The 24,131-nt window shown below is 43.1% G+C and overlaps 1 protein-coding gene across 1 annotated transcript in view; it reads right to left on the reverse strand.

Moving 5' to 3' along the window:
- Positions 1 to 11,746: 11,746 nt before the first annotated feature.
- The window catches only part of LOC121539470 (sodium/potassium/calcium exchanger 4), a 74,788-nt gene continuing 62,403 nt past the window's right edge, over positions 11,747 to 24,131 (reverse strand). The window contains exons 8-17 of the mRNA XM_041847990.2: positions 23,603 to 23,628; positions 23,437 to 23,490; positions 23,158 to 23,249; positions 21,010 to 21,179; positions 16,053 to 16,209; positions 15,703 to 15,869; positions 15,295 to 15,409; positions 15,040 to 15,152; positions 14,810 to 14,875; positions 11,747 to 14,684 (exon numbers count right to left, since the gene is read on the reverse strand). Of these exons, the coding sequence (XP_041703924.1) occupies positions 14,532 to 14,684; positions 14,810 to 14,875; positions 15,040 to 15,152; positions 15,295 to 15,409; positions 15,703 to 15,869; positions 16,053 to 16,209; positions 21,010 to 21,179; positions 23,158 to 23,249; positions 23,437 to 23,490; positions 23,603 to 23,628 (1,113 nt within the window). The 3' untranslated portion in view covers positions 11,747 to 14,531. The remainder of the gene's footprint in view (positions 14,685 to 14,809; positions 14,876 to 15,039; positions 15,153 to 15,294; positions 15,410 to 15,702; positions 15,870 to 16,052; positions 16,210 to 21,009; positions 21,180 to 23,157; positions 23,250 to 23,436; positions 23,491 to 23,602; positions 23,629 to 24,131) is intronic.

The following is a 24,131-nucleotide window of genomic DNA, read 5'->3' on the forward strand; positions in this document are numbered from 1 at the left end:
TTCCTTTAGTCCATCTCTAATCACCAGTTGTAATGAATGAGCAAAGCACTGTAAGCGCTGTTGCCTGCAGTTGGTTTGGATAGCTTCAACATCAGCATTGTACTCTTCACCAAATTCTTCCCATAGGCTGGGGTTATCCACATCATCATCATTATCATCATCATGATCATTGCTTGCTTTGGGGAAACAAACTGTGAAGGCCTTTTTCATATTTTCAGCGTTATCACATATGATATCATCTAATTCATGTTTTATGCCAAAATTATCACATATTACTTCAAATGTATCACTGATTCTTTCCCCAGTGAGTGACCCTGTGAATCTATCACAGCTCAACAGAACTGACTCCAGTCTGGACGTTTTTTTCTCTTCCATGGCCATGTAATGGGCCGTTAATCCCATGAAGCCCCTCATGGTCCTGTCAGTCCATATATCTACAGTGACAGACACTATTCTGTCTTCTCTAGGGCACTTTTGATTGTAGCCTCTTTGTTCAGTGTTAAGTCATGCAGGCGCCTGGTCAACATGGGCCTACTTACTGGTCTATATTTGTCATCTACCACTGACATGAAATGCCTAAAGTGAGGGTTGTCCACTAAGGACATAGGAAGGTTGCAGGAAATGATTAGGTCTTGCAGGATAGCCTCTGTTATGGCCTTCTGCCTGGGGTGGCCCTGGCTGTACACATGGACACCTGTGGTGGTCAAGAATGAGTCAATGCTGCTCTGTCCTTCTGTCCCAGGGCTGGCCACCTTTGCTTTGCAGAATTCAGTGAACCTGCAGATGAACAACATGATGGATAGTTGTTGCTGACTTGAGATGGAAGTACAAGGACACAAACAAATATATATGGTCGATGGGATTTTTCAGCAGAAATGTTCAAGAAGTTGCATGCTTAGAACTCTCGTTTTATACTAAGTTACTTCCTAGGACCAGGCTACAACAGAAAGTATATTACATCTCAGAGTGATATGCATATCGCCGAGATGTAATTTAATAATCTCAGCTAGGCCTACTTGTTAGCAATCTGACAACCCACCTCTTCATCTTTCAAGAAATATTAGACAGTAATACATTCCAGTTAGCTAAAAGATGACACACAAGAAAGCTAGCTATATCAAGCTGGCATCTGCTAAACAGGCTATTATTAGTCTAACCACATTGTAATGTTTTTAGCTAGCTAGCCTAACTGACCTTCTGCGGTGAGTTTTCAAATGTCGGATGAAGTTAGATGTAGTTGCGCCAACATCTTTAATGTTAATTCCACAAGTTTTGCAAACAGCATTTCTTTTTTTGCCACTGGCATTATACTGCAGGTTCTTGTAACCAAATTTAATAACGAAAGCCTCACCACCTGATGACATTGTGGCTGATCACGATTGTTTAGCTGTAGTACTACAGTGACGTACAAATGACGCAGACGTTGTACAACGCTTTTCAGCCCTCTGTATTAAACTATTTTCTCTGTGTTACAATGCCGCCTGTTCCATGTTATCTGACAGAATGCACAACAAAAACTTAACCCAGTACTGGACTTGCATTGTTCACGAGTCTCTCATCTAGAGTCCAAGTCAAGTCTCAAGTCAATTGCTCACGAGTCTAAGTCAAGTCGCAAGTCATTTTCTTTGCGACTTAAGTGCGACTCGAGTCCGAGTCTCAGACTCAAGTTTCCATCTCTGAGAGCTCAAGCCTTAAAGAGCGACTGCCCCTAAAAAGCAACTTCTGGTTTTGAAAATGGCCTATGTGGCATCGATATGAGTCAGAAACATTTATTCTAATATCAAAATTGACTACAAAGTGTAAAAAGGATCATTTTGTTCAAAGTCAGTCTCGTCCAAAACTGTGATTTACGAGATGATAGGACAATATGGTATGTCACTGAATGAAGGGCACCGTAACAGTTTTCCATGAGTTGGGTTTATTTTAGTCCTGCTCACATGCCCACAGCTGGTTAGCACCCAAGTAATCATCAATTCGGAGCGAAGATGCACATGACCTGATCATAATGGCAATGTTCAATTTGGTTTGACATTCAATATCCCTATGGGGCTGGTTAGGGACCATCAGTAAATTACACAATGTACATGGGACAATTTTTTTAAAGGTCAATAGCTCAATTTCAATGACTTAACCTCAAACCAACTATAAATTGTAGAAATTCATATACAAATATTGAAAGCATTTAATGAGACAACTAAAAGATGTGCAACATAAAAACATTGTCCCATTTACATTGTAATTTGACGGTCCCTAACTATCCCCAGAGATAGGCTATCCAAAGTCAAACCAACTTTGCCACGATGGCACACCAGCCCGCTGAAGCTAGTTGGCTAAATAATTTGGCTAACTCTTCCCACCTGTGAACACACACACAAGAGACACCCGAAACCAACTCGCGTTTGAATTCAGTCATTCTTAATGAACCAAATCGAAAACAAGGCCAAATCAGGAAGTGCAGTCACCCTTTAAGGAAGACTGTCATTGTACTGTAATAGCATGACTTCAAGTTCCATGCAATCAGATTATTAATGATGAGTTGAACGTGAGGTTTTGTAGTGTAGTCGTTTTTTTGCTCCGGTGTGGTTCCCACCTGGTCACAGACCAAGAATAATTCCTGGTAGTAGGAGGGGGTAGTGAGGGGAAATGGGGGAGGAGGATGGGGTGGTGGTACGGAGGAAGTAAAGAGTATGGCAGCAGCATGGTGTTTTCACTAGTCTGCGTGGGTAGTGGTCTGGTGGGTGGGTGGTTGGTTGTAGGTATATTTGTAAGGTGTATTTTCTATTTCTCTGTAAGGTGTGTTCCCTGAGCCTTCTAATGAGGTCAGAGTGTGTGGGGTGCAAGGTCAGACCGTTCACCTCCATGCCCAGGGTTCCTGTCTTGAAGCTGCGGATGCCTTGTTGCACCAGGATGGACAGCATCTCCTCCTCCTGCGGCAAGGCAAGCAGAGGGGGACACAGGTTTATCTACGGCAGTTTGTTTTCCAAATCTGTCCTCTGGACCCCCAACTATTCCACATATTTGTTGAATTCCAACACTACCACACCTGATTTAACTAGTCAAATATTCAACAAGCACTTGATGAATTGAATCGGATTTATTGGGGTTGGAATTTAACAAATATGTGTAATGACTGGGGATCCGGACGAAACACTTCTTGTCTTACTGCAACCTGCTTATGTTTAACCATCACATAGAAACTTTCTAAGTACCGTATTACAGAATCTGTACTGTAAAGAAATTGTAGAGCGGTGTTGTGGTCCGGGAATTTCAAAAATAGGAACAGCCTGAATGCTAGTTGTGAGTTATGGATCTGTGTGTCAAGTGCTGTATACATTAACACTGAACTGTTTCTTAACCTATCGAAAACAATCTGTTTTTTATTTAAAATGTTGACTTGCAAAGTATATGCTCTTTAGCTACATGTCACAAGCTATGCTGGCCCCAATCCAGGCCTCCTCCCTCTATAGCTAGCCATGGGGCGGCAAGTAGCTTAGTGGTTAAGAGCGTTGTGCCGGTAACCGAAAGGTGAGCCGACTAGGTGAAAAATCTGTCTGTGCCCTTGAGCAAGGCACTTAACCCTAATTGCTCCTGTAAGTCGCTCTGGATAAGAGCGTCTGCTAAAAATGACACAAAAAAATGTTAATGACACACTGGCTTAGTTGGGGTTCTGAAGTGGTCTGGGAGTTCACCACGCATACAAAAATGCCCAGAATGCAGCGGCCGGCCTTTTCTCTAGGGACTCTGTCTGCACCTCCCTATAGTGTCCTGTCTTACTGTAACAGTGGAGGGCTTCAGCTCTGGCCCCATGCCTAAGATCTCCATGTGGTGAAGCATAGACATACACATAGAACTAGTGTAGTCTAGGGCTGGGGCCTGGACATTCTTACCTTGGCTACATTCCTGGCCCAGTTCAACTGATGGTCACAACGTTTGTGTCAAATATATTGTACATCAGTTGTACAAGTTGTGTGTGAACTAGGCCTTATCTTGGCTACAGATGGCAGACTGGCAGCCTAGGTCTGGTGCTGGTCCTGGGTAGGTTGGTGAGGCTGGCCCAGGCCTTTGTGGAGGTACCTACTGCTAGTGGATGGGACTGAGACTGAGGATGTACAGAGCACAGGCCACACTGTAGCCTCCCCAATTAGACACTTCTACAACACAGAGAGAGATGTCTTTCTGTTATGAAAAGCGCTATTCAGGTTAAATTATTAAGTGTCATGCGTAATAAATTAATTGGAACTCTCACTCGAGCTGTGTGTATGGAGGACAGGGTGTCAGGACAGCGGCTATGTGGGGTCACAGATAGGGTCAGGGGTCACATAGAGGGTGAAACAGAGGAGAGGACACAACGCATGCATGGAAACTACTTCTGCTCTGGCCTCATTTAATCATGGTGAGAGGATGTTGAGGTGAAAGAGAGCGTGTCTGACTCTCTGCTTCAGTGAGCAACACACTTCCTGGCTATATGGAATGCAGTTAATACACAACCCTTGTGTCAAACCTGAGACAACCATCCTTCTGCCTGCAGTTATATGCCTTGGCCTGTAGAGGGCACTGGAGAATGTGAGAACTCTAATCTGCTCATAAGAAATCTAAACGCAGTATCTAATAATATAATATAGTAATCATGTAAGAATGGATCGCTAAGGGCGACTTAACATGTAAATAAATTATTAAGTGAATACATTAATTCCCAACCTGCAGTGAAGGCGAAGTCCGCAGCCATGTCACAGGCTCAGGCTCCCATTGGGCATGTGTTCCCTCACTGCCTCCTTCAACTTGCCCATGCCCACCTCGTTCCCTCCATCTCCTATCCCTGTTTACACACACACTAATTGAAGTCTGTAATGAGACATGCATATTATTGTAAAGATCTGTGTGCATAGTTGGTGGACCTGTCAGTACCTGAATACCGAACTCCATAGTATTTGTACCAACCTGTGGTGCTGATGCCTGGGATGGTGCAGGCTGTTGTAAACAGGTCATATAGGGTCCACCAGGTGCTTGATGTTCACTCCTCTCATGAAGTAGTTCCCATTAGACACTTGCCACTGCGTTCTATTGCCACCAAGTGGTCAAACCTGAGCATAAATGACAAAAGACTAAATTGACCCACATGAATAGGATAGCTGAGAGGTTGGTTGATATGGGTTTGGGTGTTAAGAATGCGTGCATGTGTTGAAAGCAGAGGTCACCACCTGAGCTTTTTAGGGTCTCCGTCATCACACAGGAAGTGCAGTGCTGAGTCTGGGCTATTGCCTTGGTAACTGAGCAGTGGTACGGCTGTCTTTATCATTCCTTGATTTTAGAGGTCAACCAGACATACAGGGATCAATAGACAGTCTTATTTATTTATATAATATATATATATATACTACCAGTCAACACTTTGGACACACCTACTCATTCAAGGGTTTGTCTTTATTTTTACTATTTTCTACATTGTAGAATAATAGTGAAGACATCAAAACTATGAAATAACACACATGGAATCATGATGGAACCAAAAAAGTGTTAAATAAATCAAAATATATTTTATATTTGAGATTCTTCAAATAGCCACCCTTTCATTGCTTCCAGAGTCAGTTTCGAACTCAGTAGTGAGTGTTGCAAGCAAGGACAGACAATTTATACGTGCTACAGTACTCGCCGGTCCCGTTCTGTGAGCTTGTGTGGCCTACCATTTCACGGCTGAGCCGTTGTTGCTCCTAGTCATTTCCACTTCACAATAACAGCACTTGCAGTTGACCGGGGCAGCTCTAGCAGGGCAGAAATTTGACGAACTGACTTGTTGGAAAGGTGGCATCTTATGACGGTGCCACGTTGAAAGTCTCTGATCTCTTCAGTAAGGCCATTCTACTGCCAATGTTTGTCTATGGAGATTGCATGGCTGTTTGCTCGATGATTTTATACACCTGTTAGCAACGGATGTGGCTGAAATAGCCAAATCCACTAAGAAGGGGTGTCCACATACTTTTGTGTGTGTGTGTATATATATATATATATATAGTACCAGTCAAAAGTTTGGACTCAACTGATTGGCTCAAACACATTAAGAAGGCACAGCTGTTAATTGAAATGCATTCCAGGTGACTACCTCATGAAGCTGGTTGAGAGAATGCCCAAGAGTGTGCAAAGCTGTCATCAAGGCAAAGGGTGGCTACTTTGAAGAATCTCAAATATAAAATATATATTTTGATTTAACACTTTTTTGGTTACTACGTGATTCCATATGTGTTATTTCATAGTTTTGATGTCTTCACTATTATTCTACAATGTAGAAAATAGTAAAAAATAAAGAAAAACCCTTGAATGAGTAGGTGTGTCAACTTTTGTCTGGTACTGTATGTAAATTAAATATTTCTGTATTTCATTTTCAACAAATTTGCAAAGATTTCTGAAAACATGTTTTCACTTTGTTATTATGGGGTATTGTGTGTAGATGGGTGAGGAAAAAAACATATATATTTAATCAATTTTGAATTCAGGCAGGAACACAACAAAATGTGGAATTAGTCAAGGGGTATAAATACTTTCTGAAGGCACTGTACGTGCAAAGAGGGAGGAATATGCATCCTCTTTAACATCATGAATGTAACCTATGCATATTCATGATTTCATAGGCTACAGAGGAGCAATGAACTGCCATTCACATTACAGCCTCAAAAACAACTTCTGTTTACTATAACGAAGAATGTTAGCACATGACAACAAAACATATTATGATAGGCTTCTCGTCTAAATATGATATATTCACAAGCTACCGTGCCAGTGTTTACCTTTTTACATGTGTGATTACATTCCACTGTGCGTGGTGAAAGGAATGGGAAAGTGCAAAGCAAACTGATTCCGATAGAAACCTCTCTGAATGCATAATGCCTGAGGAGGAATGTTTTTAATAGTAGATGATGGATATTCCCATAAGGGAATTTAAAGAAAATAACCCTTTTGTTCTTGCAAACAGCAATACTTCTACACGGTTAGTGCACTGACCAATGATGTACAGTGGGGAAAAAAAGTATTTAGTCAGCCACCAATTGTGCAAGTTCTCCCACTTAAAAAGATGAGAGAGGCCTGTAATTTTCATCATAGGTACACGTCAACTATGACAGACAAAATGAGAAAAAAAAATCCAGAAAATCACATTGTAGGATTTTTAATGAATTTATTTGCAAATTATGGTGGAAAATAAGTATTTGGTCAATAACAAAAGTTTCTCAATACTTTGTTATATACCCTTTGTTGGCAATGACACAGGTCAAACGTTTTCTGTAAGTCTTCACAAGGTTTTCACACACTGTTGCTGGTATTTTGGCCCATTCCTCCATGCAGATCTCCTCTAGAGCAGTGATGTTTTGGGGCTGTCGCTGGGCAACACAGACTTTCAACTCCCTCCAAAGATTTTCTATGGGGTTGAGATCAGGAGACTGGCTAGGCCACTCCAGGACCTTGAAATGCTTCTTACGAAGCCACTCCTTCATTGCCCGGGTGGTGTGTTTGGGATCATTGTCATGCTGAAAGACCCAGCCACGTTTCATCTTCAATGCCCTTGCTGATGGAAGGAGGTTTTCACTCAAAATCTCACGATACATGGCCCCATTCATTCGTTCCTTTACGGATCAGTCGTCCTGGTCCCTTTGCAGAAAAACAGCCCCAAAGCATGATGTTTCCACCCCCATGCTTCACAGTAGGTATGGTGTTCTTTGGATGCAACTCAGCATTCTTTGTCCTCCAAACACGACGAGTTGAGTTTTTACCAAAAAGTTATATTTTGGTTTCATCTGACCATATGACATTCTCCCAATCCTCTTCTGGATCATCCAAATGCACTCTAGCAAACTTCAGACAGGCCTGGACATTTACTGGCTTAAGCAGGCGGACACGTCTTGCACTGCAGGATTTGAGTCCCTGGCGCGTAGTGTGTTACTGATGGTAGGCTTTGTTACTTTGGTCCCAGCTCTCTGCAGGTCATTCACTAGGTCCCCCCATGTGGTTCTGGGATTTTTGCTCACCGTTCTTGTGATCATTTTGACCCCTACGGGGTGAGATCTTGCGTGGAGCCCCAGATCGAGGGAGATTATCAGTGGTCTTGTATGTCTTCCATTTCCTAATAATTGCTCCCACAGTTGATTTCTTCAAACCAAGCTGCTTACCTATTGCAGATTCAGTCTTCCCAGCCTGGTGCAGGTCTACAATTTTGTTTCTGGTGTCCTTTGTCAGCTCTTTGGTCTTGGCCATAGTGGAGTTTGGAGTGTGACTGTTTGAGGTTGTGCACAGGTGTCTTTTATACTGATAACAAGTTCAAACAGATGCCATTAATACAGGTAACGAGTGGAGGACAGAGGAGCCTCTTAAAGAAGAAGTTACAGGTCTGTGAGAGCCAGAAATCTTGCTTGTTTGTAGGTGACCAAATACTTATTTTCCACCATAATTTGCAAATAAATTCATAAAAAATCCTACAATGTGATTTTCTGGATTTTTTTTTCTCAATTTGTCTTTCATAGTTGACGTGTACCTATGATGAAAATTACAGGCCTCTCTCATCTTTTTAAGTGGGAGAACTTGCACAAATAGTGGCTGACTAAATACTTTTTTGCCCCACTGTATACAGTTGCAGTCGGAAGTTTACATACACCTTAGCCAAACACATTTAAACTCAGTTTTTCACAATTCCTGACATTTAATCCTAGTAAAAATTCCCTGTCTTACGTCAGTTAGGATCACCACTTTATTTTTAGAATGTGAAATGTCAGAATAATAGTAGAGAGAATGATTTATTTCAGCTTTTATTTATTTCATCACATTCCCAGTGGGTCAGAAGTTTACATACACTCAATTAGTATTTGGTAGCATTGCCTTTAAATTGTTTAACTTGGGTCAAACGTTTCTTATAGCCTTCTACAAGCCACAATAAGTTGGGTGAATTTTGGCCCATTCCTCCTGACAGAGCTGGTGTAACTGAGTCAGGTTTGTAGGCCTCCTTGCTCGCACACGCTTTTTCAGTTCTGCCCACAAATGTTCTATAGGATTGAGGTCATGGATTGGTGATGGCCACTCCAATACCTTGACTTTGTTGTCCTTAAGCCATTTTGCCACAACTTTGGAAGTATGCTTGGGGTCATTGTCCATTTGGAAAACCCATTTGCGACCAAGCTTTAACTTCCTGACTGATGTCTTGAGATGTTGCTTCAATATATCCATATAATTTTCCTTCCTCATGATGCCATCTATTTTGTGAAGTGCACCAGTCCCTGCTGCAGCAAAGCACCCCCACAGCATGATGCTGCCACCCCGTGCTTCACGGTTGGGATGGTGTTCTTCGGCTTGCAAGGTACCCCCTTTTTCCTCCAAACATAACGATGGTCATTATGGCCAAACAGTTATATTTTTGTTTCATCAGACCAGAGGACATTTCTCCAAAAAGTACGATCTTTGTCCCCATGTGCAGTTGCAAACCGTAGTTCTTCCCTGCTGAGCGGCCTTTCAGGTTATGTCGATATAGGATTTGTTTTACTGTGGATATCGATACTTTTGTACCTTTTTCCTCCAGCATCTTCACAAGGTCCTTTGCTGTTGTTCTGTGATTGATTTGCACTTTTCGCACCAAAGTACGTTCATCTCTAGGAGACAGAACGTGTCTCCTTCCTGAGCAGTATGACAGCTGCGTGGTCCCATGGTGTTTATACTTGCGTACTATTGTTTGTACAGATGAACGTGGTACCTTCAGGTGTTTGGAAATATCTCCCAAGGATGAACCAGACTTGTGGAGGTCTACAATTTTTTTCTGAGGTCTTGCTGATTTCTTTTGATTTTCCTATGATGTCAAACAAAGAGGCACTGAGTTTGAAGGTAGGCCTTGAAATACATCCACAGTACACTTCCAATTGACTCAAATTCTGTCAATTAGCTTATCAGAAGCTTCTAAAGCCATGACAACATTTTCTGGAATTTTCCAAGCTGTTTAAAGGCACAGTCAACTTAGTGTATGTAAACTTCTGACCCACTGGAATTGTGATACAGTGAATTATAAGTGAAAGAATCTGTCTGTAAACAATTGTTGGAAAGATTACTTGTGTCATGCACAAAATAGATGTCCTATCCGACTTGCCAAAACTATAGTTCGTTAACAAGACATTTGTGGAGTGGTTGAAAAACGAGTTTTAATGACTCCAGCCTAAGTGTATGTAAACTTCCGACTTCAACTGTATATACCCTGGATTGTTGATGCTATGTATTGGCTAATGAGAGGCTTTGAAGCCACCGGTCGGCCATATTGGCACTCCTCAGAAGACGCAGTCCACCATAGGAATGAACGGAATTCTACAGTATTTCAAAAGGACATGTATTTAGGTATGTGTTTGTTGTATTGGGGATAGTAACATTAGTACTTTAAGAAAAAAATATATATATATTATTTGTATGTTTGGCTCACATTATTTAATTGAAAGTAATGCATAAAGTAGACATTCATTTATTTTTTACAATGGTTTGGGAGTGCAAAGATGGAGGCATGGTGGCTTCAAAACAGTGCCCCATAAGTCATCTAGTGTACATATAAATCATTGTCACTTACCATGGGTGTGTTTCTATTTGGGTTTTCTTCTTGAGAGAATATAGACAATACTGGATCAGAAATCTCACCACAGATTTTCTAAACCATCTTTGATCTCACTGTGGAGCCAATTCCATAACAATACAACTCATTCCAGCCATCAACCATAAAATAAGTATGCATTACGGGATCAAAGAAAGCAAATTAGAGAGAACCGTAGGCATTTATGAACAGTATTATTTAATGTGTCCTCCATATGATTCTTTATATAATCATGATTCATATAACAATATACAGAATTATTTTAAAATCTTTTGATGATTATTGCTTTACAGTAAAATGCATTGGTTGGATACATCTATTTATAGCAAGACAAATACATTCAAGTTACACACCAATGTCTTAAATTGAAGTTGTTTTCTTAATAACTCTATACCAAAAGGTCTTTATCAATTTGGATGAATGACCTTACGACCCTTCGCTCACAGTGAACCAGGTCACATTTACTCAAAAGAGGTTGTACGTAATTGTGTATGTAACAACAGAAACAAACTAGTGTGTGTGTGTGTGAGTGCAATGAACAAGTGAATGTGTGTGTGTGTTGTGTTCATGTATGCCATACAGTGCAGTCAAGTTTATGGTGACTTCCACTCAAGATCTCTTTGACAAAGGTAAACAACAACAGTGGGTATCTAGTGAGATATGACACTGTATGTATACAGAGCTATAATACACATCAGTATAGTGGAGTACAGTGTTTACTGACAACATGGATATGACCCTATAGGAGAGCCTCATCCCCACCTAGTGACAATACATTTTTAAACTGAAAGATATCTACTATTCCATTAATTTCAAAATGTATTGTTAAAATTACAAAATACACATCCCTTAGTTAATATGTAATAACAACTCAAACCCATGGCAAAAAAATGATATTTCCATGACATGAGCAGAATAACGTTTTAGGAATGGAATAAATCAAGTGAGATTTTAAAAGTGAAAGATATGGCCACTTTCTCCAAGAACACTTTTCAAAATGTCCTTGGAGTTCAGAAGAGTTGCACAATACAAATACAGGTGTAGCGCTCCCAGCATGACGCTTGCAACGCCAGGATAGTGGGTCCGATTCCCGGGACCACCCATATGTAAAATGTATGCATGCATGACAGTAAGTCGCTTTGGATAAAAGCATCTGCTAAATAGGATATATTATTATATATTACATAACACACCAAGGTCGAGTTCATTAGGCACCAAACAGAAGAAATTGACTGAAACAGGGAGCGGATTACCTGTTGTTGTTGTCGTCGAATAAGAAATGATCATTTTAGTTTCTATTGCAAAATGTTTTCCGTTGTGTGCTCTAATGAACATGACCCAGACCAGTACCAGAGAGCCTGCCCTTTGTTCATTTACCATGCAACTAAGATATAGGTGACATCATAAATCAGACCTTAATAAACAGAAGTGAACAGACCTCTGGATTTCAACAACATTCATCTGGCTTTAGTTCAATACTGACTTTACCCTCCCGTCAGATCAGATCATCACTTATCATTTGTCTTTGCACTAGCTACTACCACTGTGTGTGTGTGTGTGTGTGTGTGTATGCATGTGTGTAAGCGGGTGTGAGCATGGGAGTAAACATTTGACAAGTGCATGTGTGTGTGTGCATAAGTGTTTGCTTGTACTTGTATACTATCAATGCTTTCAGCAGCTTCAATAAAACTATTTTTAATGCATAATATATTGTACCATCCTTACCTGGTCCTCTTTTTATTGAGATTGCATACATGTGTTTACATTATATATACCCCACACTGCATCCAATGTCTGCTTTTCAACACAGAAAACAGTAACAACACTTTTCAACACCACCAATACCCAACACACTCACGACTGACACCGATACAGACTCCACCCTCTGTTCCCACAGCGACCCCTGAACTGGGTCATGTTCATTAGGCACCAAACAGGAGAAAACTGACTGAAACAGAGAGCAACTACTTAGACTTGTCCAATAAGAAATGTTCCTTTTCGTTGAAATTTTTTTCTCCATTGTGTGCCCTGATGAACACGACCCATAACGAGGTCAAGAAGTCAGTCAAATGGGCAGCGGGCGGCTCGACTCGTAGTTGCCAGTATTTGGAGGTCGACAGATGGACGAACAGGGTGATGATCTTACCTCATCCTGCTAAGCTTCTGCTCTGGGGGAGAAATAAATAAACACTGCCTCGTGTCCCATCATGCATTTAGAGAAGACATAATCACAGAGAGAGAGTGCCAGGAGGAGGCGAAGGAGGAGGAGAAGGATGATTTGGGGCAGGGTAGGAGGGAGAGAAGGAAGCAGTTTAAAATATCTACGCAGGAACTGCATCTCACCTTGCCCGACTGGCAGAAGAAAAGAAGCACTGGAATCACAACGAGAGGACCTCAGCTTGTGCATGACGGCTCACATTTACATAAACGCACACAACATAAATAAGTGCCATTATGCAGCACAGATCCACATCCCCATCCATGGTCCCGGTCGTGGTCGTATCTTTCTTGGTTTGTGATGCGTGTCACAATAATACTCACTCCCATAGCAACCACAGCCAGTGGCATAGGGATCCACTCTGTTTAGACCACTGGGGGGCAGCAGCAGCAGCTCTTCAGCCCTCTGAGAGACAGACTGGAGCACAGGGGTGAGAGGGAACTGAACAGAGTACAAGCATTGGCCTTGTTAGGAGCTGAAGATATCAAACACACAATTAAAAAATCTCAACATGACTCAGGCGGACGAGCCTGGCTCTGGCACCTCCAACTTACAGTTTGCCAAAAAAAATCCATGCTTTTCCTCAGCCAAAGGGCCCAAGTCCTGTTCACTGTACACTTGAGCTATCTGTAAAATCATCATCCACCAAGCACCAAGGGGGACACAGTCTCCCAAGACGTGTTCTCCTCTCCACAGTGGTGCTGAATACTAATAGACACTCCCCTCCCTTCCTAGCAATCTCTCACCTACTTTCACTCACACTCAAATACGGGACACGGCATATCATAGTCTTGTCTTGGTCAGCAGTGTCTTGCAGTTGGAGTGTGTCCAGAAACAGAAAAAGCACAGGTTCTCCCCTGGACTCTCCTCCACTTGCCAGAGAGAGAGAGAGGACTTGGCACATGCTGCCTCCCTCCCTTTCTCTTCTTATTGCACCACACAAAGGAAGAACTAGAATGTTGAACCGTAAAAATATAATATATTATATGTCATATATATACTCTACTTCTTTTCACACGCAACATCTAAAGTGCAATATGTTCATGAAATGTATGTTTGTTTTCCTTCCAAAGAAAGACGATCATAGAATAAATCAAAATAACAATAAATGAAGAATTCATAAATGTACAGAGAGGGCAGCTTGGGTCCTTTTCTTTAGTAGGGATGGATGCCAGTGAGCTGCCTGACCAAAAAAACCTCTCCCAGACCGGATGAGATACAAACAGAGGAGGAAGGTAGTGTCATGGGTTATGTTGTGGAGACTAGGAGGGTTTCAGCCAGGTGGGTTCTGTTTAGCGGTGAGCTGTGTTTCTCTCCATCTAACGGTGAGTTGGGCTCTGGAGGGAAAGACAGAGTAGCCATCCGTTCCTCTGGGTTAGTAAGGAGAATCCATTTGGTTCTGTTGGTATCGCCTCCTCTAATTGACAGCACAAAGGCATGTGTAGGTAGTGTTGTTTGGGGGACTGAGGATATTGTGGATGAATGTAAGGATCTAGGGAACTTTACATTATGGCTAGATAGTGAAGGAATGTAAAAGGGGTATAGTAAGGACAGACAGTTACGTCTGGAATGGAAAAAGGGTGTGTAAAAGAATTGTATGTGGGACTGTAAAATTATATAAATTATTGAGTTAGTTAGTGATTTTGTTTAGATCCAGATGGCTATGTGAGTCTATAATTCAGCAGGGACTTCTGTTCCGGTCCGGTGGTGTAGGCCGTCCTACAGCTGCTCCAGACACATGGGCAGATTGACGAAGGTGAAGACGTTGTACTCGATCATGATGGAGAAACACAGGAATATGACGTACATCACCAGCACGTACACACCCAGCTTCAGGTCCAACTTCCAATGATTCACATGGATCCCCAGAACCTGCAGTGCACAGAGGGAGAGAGGAAATAGTGTAAGAGACAGAGATCATGGGAGAGAGAGACACAGAGAGAGAGAGCGAGAGAGAAAGTGCAAAGTTCAAAATGGAGAAACGTCATTTAACTCACTGTCAGAAACACAGAACCCAAAAGCAGCACCACAGAGTAGACCAGCCCTCTGCTGTTGATCATCACCTAGAGAGAGAGAGAGAGAGAGAGAGAGAGAGAGAGAGAGAGAGAGAGAGAGAGAGAGAGAGAGAGAGAGAGAGAGAGAGAGAGGGAGGGAGATAAATAATCTGAGATCTAGATCGAGATCAAGAGGCATGAGGGAAAACAGTTCCTGGATGCACTTCCTTTACCTCAGAGCCATAGTCCACAGCCATGGTCTGTATCGCCCATGGTAGCCCCAGTCCCACCAAGATATCAAAGACATTACTACCAATGGTGTTGGAGACCGCCATATCCCCAAGACCTAGAGAGAGATCGATATGGAAAATCCTGTACAGACCATACAGTATACTGTACACTGGTACTGTTCTCAGAAATGTGAGAGAGAGAGAAAGAAATAAAGAAAGAAAGAAAGAAAGAAAGAAAGGGGGAAAATAGTGCTGAACCTTGACGAGCAACAATGAGGCTGGCGATACAGTCGGGGACACTGGTGCCAGCTGCCAGAAAGGTGATGCCCATAATCACATCAGGGATGCCCAGAGTGTAGCCAATTATGGTGACCTGCACACACAGACACACATTTAACAGATTAGACAGAAATCTTCCAAATAGCATGCAAAACGAACAGCACCGTGGTTCGTGGCCTATCCAGCACAGTGTCAAAGCTTGCTAACGACTAGAGGAGAGAGCTTCCCTACCCGATTGGTTATCGTGGAGTCTCGTCACTGATCATTTCTATAAAGTTGGGACTTTTCAACTCTGGTTGCAAAAACAATCAAATTGCTCAATGTTTCTTTGCTTCTCCCAGAAAACGAGAGTGACATGTAAGCTCGAAAGAATCTCCAACATCTCACCATCCAGACCATGAAGTAGGAGAAGACAGCGATCCACACGGTGGAGAGGAAGAAGGAGAGCATGAAGAAGCGTTCCCAGCGAGGCTTGGCACAGTTTGGCACAGTGAAGTAGAGTAGCAGCAGGATGGGCCAGGAGATCAGCCACTTCACTTTCTCCATGCAGCCCCCTGGTGGAGGGAACAAGAAACAGCAGCTCATGTTCATTACAACCAATGAAGTACACTAAGGGGGTGAGCGTTCAGTTTGAGTAGTGGGTGAAAGTGTGTGAAAGCAGCTTATTGGTGTACCAGCCAATGTAATTGAAGTTATTACACACATACATGCATGCAGGCACGCACACACACACCCACCAGGGATGGTGAAGGGTGAATTCAGGGCTTCTCCCTCCTCTTCCTCAGCAGTCTTGTCCTCTGGTACGGTGCCGTTCTCCAAGGTCTCAGGTTTACCATCAGTGATCACCATGGTTTCGTTGTCCACACCATTTGACGCCTGCACCAGCCTCTGTTGCTGCTCACACACACACACACACACACACACACACACACACACACACACACACACACACACACACACACACACACACACACACACACACACACACACACACACACACACTCAGTGGTAGTAGCAACATCACACACCTGATTTAGTGGCCCACATGCTATTTCATGGGCTATTTATAGTATGTTTCTCTTCTCCGAGCAATGACTTTATGAACTAGTAAAGTTTTATGAATATCCCCCAGGATATTTTGACCAATAGAGACACATACAGTGATCATATAATGTGCCAAGTATGATTGAAGCATGCAGGCCGCCTATCAAAACTTAAGTGGGCTAATTATCACTCTAAACTGTACACCAACATCGGACACCCCCTAACTTCGGACACTCTCTAGCGGTTGGAGGACAAAATCACCTCGAGTTCAACATTTAAATGGACTGGAAAATAACGGTAAGTTTTGCGACTAAAGACACCCTTCTAGCTAGCTGACCACCGATTTTCAGTGCAATTTATGTAAGTTAAGTTAGGTTTTGAGAGTTTTCAGAAAAGTTATATACATACACATTTTGTGGGACACGCTGCATATTGTAAAATTCGACTGCGCGACAGACCACACCTCATTTAATGTCCAACTTTTTACCTCTGAAATATAGCAAACAGATTTTCTAATGTTGCTAGCTTAGTTGCTAAATGTTGATAGAACTGCTAAGTAAGCAAAAAGGAAATAAATTGTAAGCATTAGATAATACATATCACAAAAACAGCTGAATGTTGTCAAGCTTTACCTTTGACCTTTGACGGGGGTGTTTTACACAATCTGCAAAAACTAATTTTGAACTTTGAACCATTAACTTTTTGACACCTATCACTGTTGGCTATGTTTAATCTTACAACAGCTACATATAGGCAGTATTTAGTCAAATGTTACAATGTATGCATCAATATTAAACTAATTGGGACACTAATTTTAATTACAGATAACATCAAACAAAAAACGTGGGTACACTTTCAGTTATTGTGAAAACTTTCATCATCACCTTTCAATGCCTTAGCTTTGAAATGTACATGTTTATACATATTCAGATTGAGTTAGCTTTCTAAAATGTGTATAGTATGCCAAGTTATTTAGCTACAGTGGGGAGAACAAGTATTTGATACACTGCCGATTTTGCAGGTTTTCCTACTTACAAAGCATTTAGAGGTCCTCTGTAGCTCAGCTGGTAGAGCATGGCGCTTGTAACGCCAAGGTAGTGGGTTCGATCCCCGGGACCACCCATACACAAAAAATAAATGTATGCACGCATGACTGTAAGTCGCTTTGGATAAAAGCGTCTGCTAAATGGCATATTATTATTATTTATCATAGGTACACTTCAACTGTGAGAGACGGAATCTAAAACAAAAATCCAGAAAATCACATTGTATGATTTTTAAGTAATTAATTTGCATTTTATTGCATGACATAAGTATTTGAAACATCAGAAAAGCAGAACTTAATATTTGGTACAGAAACCTTTGTTTGCAATTACAGAGATCATAAGTTTCCTGTAGGTCTTGACCAGGTTTGCACACACTGCAGCAGGGACTTTGGCCCACTCCTCCATACAGCCCTTCTCCAGATCCTTCAGGTTTCGGGGCTGTCGCTGGGCAATACGGACTTTCAGCTCCCTCCAAAGATTTTCTATTGGGTTCAGGTCTGGAGACTGGCTGGGCCACTCCAGGATCTTGAGATGCTTCTTACGGAGCCACTCCTTAGTTGCCCTGGCTGTGTGTTTCGAGTCGTTGTCATGCTGGAAGACCCAGCCACGACCCATCTTCAATGCTCTTACTGAGGGAAGGAGGTTGTTGGCCAAGATCTCGCGATACATGGCCCCATCCATCCTCCCCTCAATACGGTGCAGTCGTCCTGTCCCCTTTGCGTCACCCCATTTATCATCTACCCCAAGTGTTTCCCCGGTGGCCACTACACACTGGGAGGCCCCCCCGAAGCCTTGTATGGACGGTCAACAGTGGCTACATTGACGGGGACCTGTTCAGGAAGTGGTTTCAACACTTCATTAAGCATGCAGTGAAGGAGCGCCCTCTCCTTCTCCTCTTCGATGGGCACAAGAGCCGCATGGACCCGGAGGTGCTCGCGGCGGCACTAAGGGAAGGGGTTATACTTCTTTGTCGTCCACCACACTGCACCCGTGTCCTGCAGCCGCTAGACGTGGCATACTTTGGCCCTTTAAAGGCTGAGTTCTCCAATGTAGCTGACCACTCCTACATGGCAAACAAATCAGAATTTGCCAGAGTATTCCGCTACCCGTACCAGTGCTGCAAGGACATGCGCTATGTGGTGGAAGGGTTTAAGAAGTGTGGCCTCTTCCCTTTTGACCCTTCAGCCATTGAAGGGTTCCCGTTTAATGCCGTCTCGGTCCCTACCGGGTCCCACCACCGCCTCTACTGGAACCAGCAGCACTGTGCCATCCATCAGCACCTCCTCCCCAGTGATCACAGGAGGACCCTCAGCCCCTGCTCCAGTCCCAGCCCTAGCTCTAGAAGAGCACCCCCTAATAGAGTGGGGGCTGATAGCAAAGGACCTGGGGCACATCCTTACTGTCCTGAAGTATCAGCCAGACCGATACAGAAGACGCCCTGTGGTTGCCACATGCCTCACCGGGGAGGAATACACGCGCCAGTGACAGGAGATGGGTGAGAAGGAGAGGGCCGAGGCAGAGGAGAAAGAGCGTTGGGCAGCCCTAAGAACACAGAGGGCACAGGAGAGGGCTGCCATGGATGAGACCATCGACGCCATCGCCTCTGCTGGACCTCCTGCTGGAACCACTCCTGACAGCTGCATCACCACTGCCAGTGCCTCCCAGTGTGCAACACCTGTAGGAGCCGCTGGAGTCCCCAGCTGCAGAAGAAGGCCACATGCCTACTCTCCCAGCCACACCATCGTTGGCCCCTCAACCCCACCATTACAAACACCAGCTCCTCCACGCCATCGTCAGCGGTTTTGTCCACCACCACCACGATGCACACCACCCCCCCTGTCTGTCACCACCAACACGGCCTCCTCTGGACCAACTGCCTCCTCCGTCTCCCCTGGTCACACCACCATAGCAGCCTCTTCTGGTGTCCCTGCCCCCTGCAATTTGAATACAGCCACCTCCACCGGTAAACACATGTTAAATTACGAAAAAATGACTTATCTGTTTTATAAAACAGCAATGTAAAAAAATAATCTCTCTTTACATATCTACAGTCCATAGCACCAGCCCTCAAGTCATCTCCACCTCCTCCAAAACTTCTGCAGCTTCCTCCAGAGGTATTGATGTAAAAAAGTTGAAAAGGGTTTTCATGAAACATGCTCTGTCTAACACTACTTTTTCTCAAACTGCAGCACAGAAAAGGAAGAGAAAAGCTCCACCGGTCACGTCTGTCACGCCACCCATGGCACCACTCTCAGGTACTTCATAATCTGTTTTTCTCTCTCTCAGTTGTATCAATTACTATTGTTGTTGAAGAACTTCTACATTTTGCAAAACCATGTTAATCAATTTGATTATTATTTAATTTTTTATGAAAGAAGACACCACCTCGCTGCGGGGAGCATGATCCGCCTGCAAGCTCCCCTCAGGAGTGTAGATCCAAGGTGCCATGGGTGTGCTGTGACCTCTGCCAGCACTGGTTTCACTGCAGGTGTGTGCAGTGGGATCCAGAGGTAGCGGTGGAGCTGGATTTTTATTGTGATTTTTGTGACAATATAGGGATGGAGGTCGAGATTTAATTGTTTGTTTTGTTTGTGTTCATATTAAATTATTTATTTGTACAGAAAAATACATGTCTAAAATATAATTAATATTTATTCAACCCATCTTGTGTATTTCTTCCTTTACTTTCCAAGTGCATCTCTGCAACACAAACTCCAACAGTGTTTTCATTGTTTATGTCAACGCACATTACTGAAATTAAAGTTTTATTTGATGTAAATTATACTCATTTATATTTTAGTATTCAACTGTTATCTACTTTCTCAAAACATAAGATTAATCTGTAAAACAAATTATGAGACATTATTTGGTTACAACACTGAATATGTTGGTGAATAACCATTTTTTAAGAGTCCACAGGAGGGGGCACCGGGCTACGCAATAAAAAGTTGACAGGCAAGTCATAATTTTTTACCGGAAGGCTAGCCAACTAGTCAACTATTTAGTAAACACTTTGAATACGAGGTTGGTGTCTCTTTTTTTAGCTAAATTAAATGGATATATCTTGTAATTGATACAAATAGTAAGGTGGCCAATAACTGGGGACCGTATGCCGATAATACGGGACGTATTTTTTTGCTATCCCAAAAAGCTGATAATAGTAGTATTTCCACTGAAATGTCAAACATGCTAATTGCTAACCCATTAGCTAACATTTTTACGACACCAATAATCACAAAACTTTGATGGCTTGATCACAAGATAACACTGTTGAAGGTAATATATTTCTTAAACGCTGTTGAATATGCCGATAATACGGGGTTCCACGCTAGCTTTCTACAATAGCAAATCGTCTTACACTGTAGTTTCTCTCTAATCTCTGATTGGCCAAACTTTCTACACTTCTAAGTAAATCACTTTAACTGAGCTCCTCTCCAATCGGCCTGGCTTCTATACAATGTAAGAAGTCAACCCCATGGGAAACTTTAACCCCTTCTTTAACAACTACATGTTTGGGTCCTGTGTCAAACCTCCTCAGCCTGACCCGCCTGACTGACCCTGTACCCTCTGACCCCTAACCCTTGACCCCAGTGACCTCTCCCACCTCATTGATGATGAGGCGGCTGGCCATGCGGAGGCGTGTCTTGGGGCCAAAATGGTTGGTGATCATGATGCGCAGGCCGGCGTCGGGGAAACTGTAGTTAGGAGGGCTGGAGTTGATAATCTCATCCACCATCACCACAGATCCACGACTGTACATCTTAGTGGGCTTCACTGGAGACACAGAGATGGTGAGACAGCATAGACAGATGCATAAAGTAACTTTAGACTAACTGTACACACCAACCACCAGAAGAAGAAGAAGAAGAAGAAGAAGAAGAAGAAGAAGAAGAAGGAGAAGCAGCAGCAGAAGAAAAATAAGCATTACAGAACCACAAAGGTAGGTACCCACATTGACATGGATGGCCAGACACACCTGCCTAATACACCCACATGCCAGACCAGCAAACTCTATCTCTCTCTCTCATGCACACCCACACACGAAAACACACGAACGCACGCATGCGCATACACACACACACTCACATACCAGCCGAAGGATACAGTATGTCAGGAGGTGCAATTAAAGTGGTTGTGTGACAGCAGCAGAGTGAGCCCCACTGGGCCCAATTCAAGGCCCATTTTTACATTTACATTTACATAATTTAGCAGATGCTCTTATCCAGAGCGACTTACAAATTGGTGCATTCAACTTATGATAGCCAGTGGGACAACCAGCTTTATTTTTTAAAAATGTTATGGGGGGTGGGTGAAGAAGGATTACTTTATTCTATTCCAGGTATTCCTTAAAGAGGTAGGGTTTCAAGTGTCTCCGGAAGGTGGTCAGTGACTCCGCTGTCCTGGCGTCGTGCGGGAGCTTGTTCCACCATTGGGGTGCCCCATGAAGGCCCCATGAAGACGCTGTCAGATGGGATCATCAGCCACCGGAGTGACACACACTAAAACCTTCAGTGTGTGCGTGTGTGTGACAAACAATAAAACCTCACAAATCACCACCCCCAAGGTGCAGGGGAGTGAGCCAACTGCCAGGACAGATTTTATTTCGATATATACACACACACTCATACAGACACAAGCACACACAGGTACACACACACATCATACATACAGGTACACACACATCATACATACAGGTACACAGACATCATACACACAGGTACATACACAGGTACACACACATCATACACACAGGTACACACACAGGTACACACACACATCATACACACAGGTACACACACAGGTACACACACAGGTACACACACATCATACACACAGGCACGCAGACATACACATTCCTGCACAGCCACACACCAACACCAACACACACACCATTACACATGCATGTACATCAGTGGAGGCTGGTGGGAGGAGCTATAGGAGGACGAGCTCATTGTAATGGCTGGAATGGAATAAATGGAATGGTATCAAACACATCACAGATATGGAAACCACATGTTTGACTCTGTTCCATTGATTCCATTCCAGCCATTACAATGAGCTCCTATAGCTCCTCCCACCATCCTCCACTGATGTACATGTTGTGACTCTGAAATAATGGACTGTACTTGACACAGCAGAAGAGGGTGAGACATGGAACTGTATAGCACACCACATCACTACACAGCATGGCAATACATGTCACAGCTCACAGACCAGGTCACAGCAGGCAGGTAGGTTTAGTAAGGCTAAACAGACAGGCTTCGTTACAGTAGCGACAGGGCTGCCACACGGCAGCACAAGTTTAGTTTGCGTCTACTAGACCATACAGGAGAGGAGAACTCTGAAAGATAGCACAGCCTCTATCACTGAGAGAAGATCAGAGTCACTCGGAGAAAGACACAAAGTCTAAAATAGAGTAATAGAGAAGATATGTATGTAACTCTGTTTGAAGGATCAGAGCTAAGGGTTTACAAAGAGGAACGAACAACATCAAGCCAAAGCGAGGAGATGGTGGAAAGGACTTTTGACAATGTTAAACCAGATTGGAAGAGCCGAGAGTAGAAGCTAAGATTAGCTTCTAGGTTTGCCAGGACAGCCAGATACAGTAGAGTAGTTGTTGTGCTAGAAGGCCAGTCAGAGTGCCAGAGGGTTGGCTGAGAGGTGACCATAAAGCCTGTCTGGTTACCCTTACCTGGAGAAAGTAACGGCTTGGACGGATCATCCCATATGTAACTGTCATAACAAGCATTACCATCCTCCAGCTCGCTGCTGATCACTGTGTTACCATTGGCCAAGCTCTTGTCCTCCTTCCCTGTGAAATAGTTCTGGATGCTGGTGTTAAATCTGATGCGAGAAAAGAGAAAAGGTTTTACATCTTCAGTTGAGAGTTTATACACAGTACAGTATACTCAACTTATATTATATACTATATGTGGATTTTACTATTTGTAGCGTGTGCTCGTGTGTGTGTGTGTGTATGTGTGTGTTTGTGTCTTTGAGGCGGGAAGGAACAGGTCCCAGTGGAACTCACTTCATGATCAGAATGTACCCAAAGTACATCACTACTAGCACTAAGCTCTCCCACCTGCAGAGACAGACAGAGTAGAGTCAGAATGTCTGCAGGCGCATACACATACACAAGCACACGCACAAACCTCCTGCTGAGACACAAGGGAAACACACATCAGGGTACTCACCACACTATCTTCTCATCGTAAATGACCTTGGAAAATGAAAGAGGGAAAAGATACTTACATTAAAGTTCATACTTTCAAGGGGAAGGAGCATCAACTTTACTTTTCTTATAAAGAAACTAAACTCTAACTTAGAAACACTTGAATGTTGCGATGCATAAAGGGTGCAGTTACTGTCACAGACTGATGGCTATGAAAAAGTAGCACAGTCAAAGAACGGTTCCTATACTGTTTACATTAAAAGTGCTGTCTAGAGTTTCTAAAGTCTCTGTCTCTGTGAGATCTCCAGTCTCTCTCAACATCTCTCTCTCTCTCTCTCTCTCTCAACATCTCTCTCTCTCTCTCTCTCTCTCTCTCTCTCTCTCTCTCTCTCTCTCTCTCTCTCTCTCTCTCTCTACTCCCTTCTTTCGCAGAGCAGAGGAATGGTCTGTCTATCGGCCCGCTGGGTCTCTGTCTCTCTATGAGCCCAGTGGGCTAGACAGTAAATGAAGGTTAAAAAGCCACTAGGGGCTCTCAGTCTGAATGGCCTCAT

The sequence above is a fragment of the Coregonus clupeaformis genome, chromosome 25, assembly GCF_020615455.1.
Source record: "Coregonus clupeaformis isolate EN_2021a chromosome 25, ASM2061545v1, whole genome shotgun sequence".
In the NCBI taxonomy this organism is placed as follows: Eukaryota; Metazoa; Chordata; class Actinopteri; order Salmoniformes; family Salmonidae; genus Coregonus; species Coregonus clupeaformis.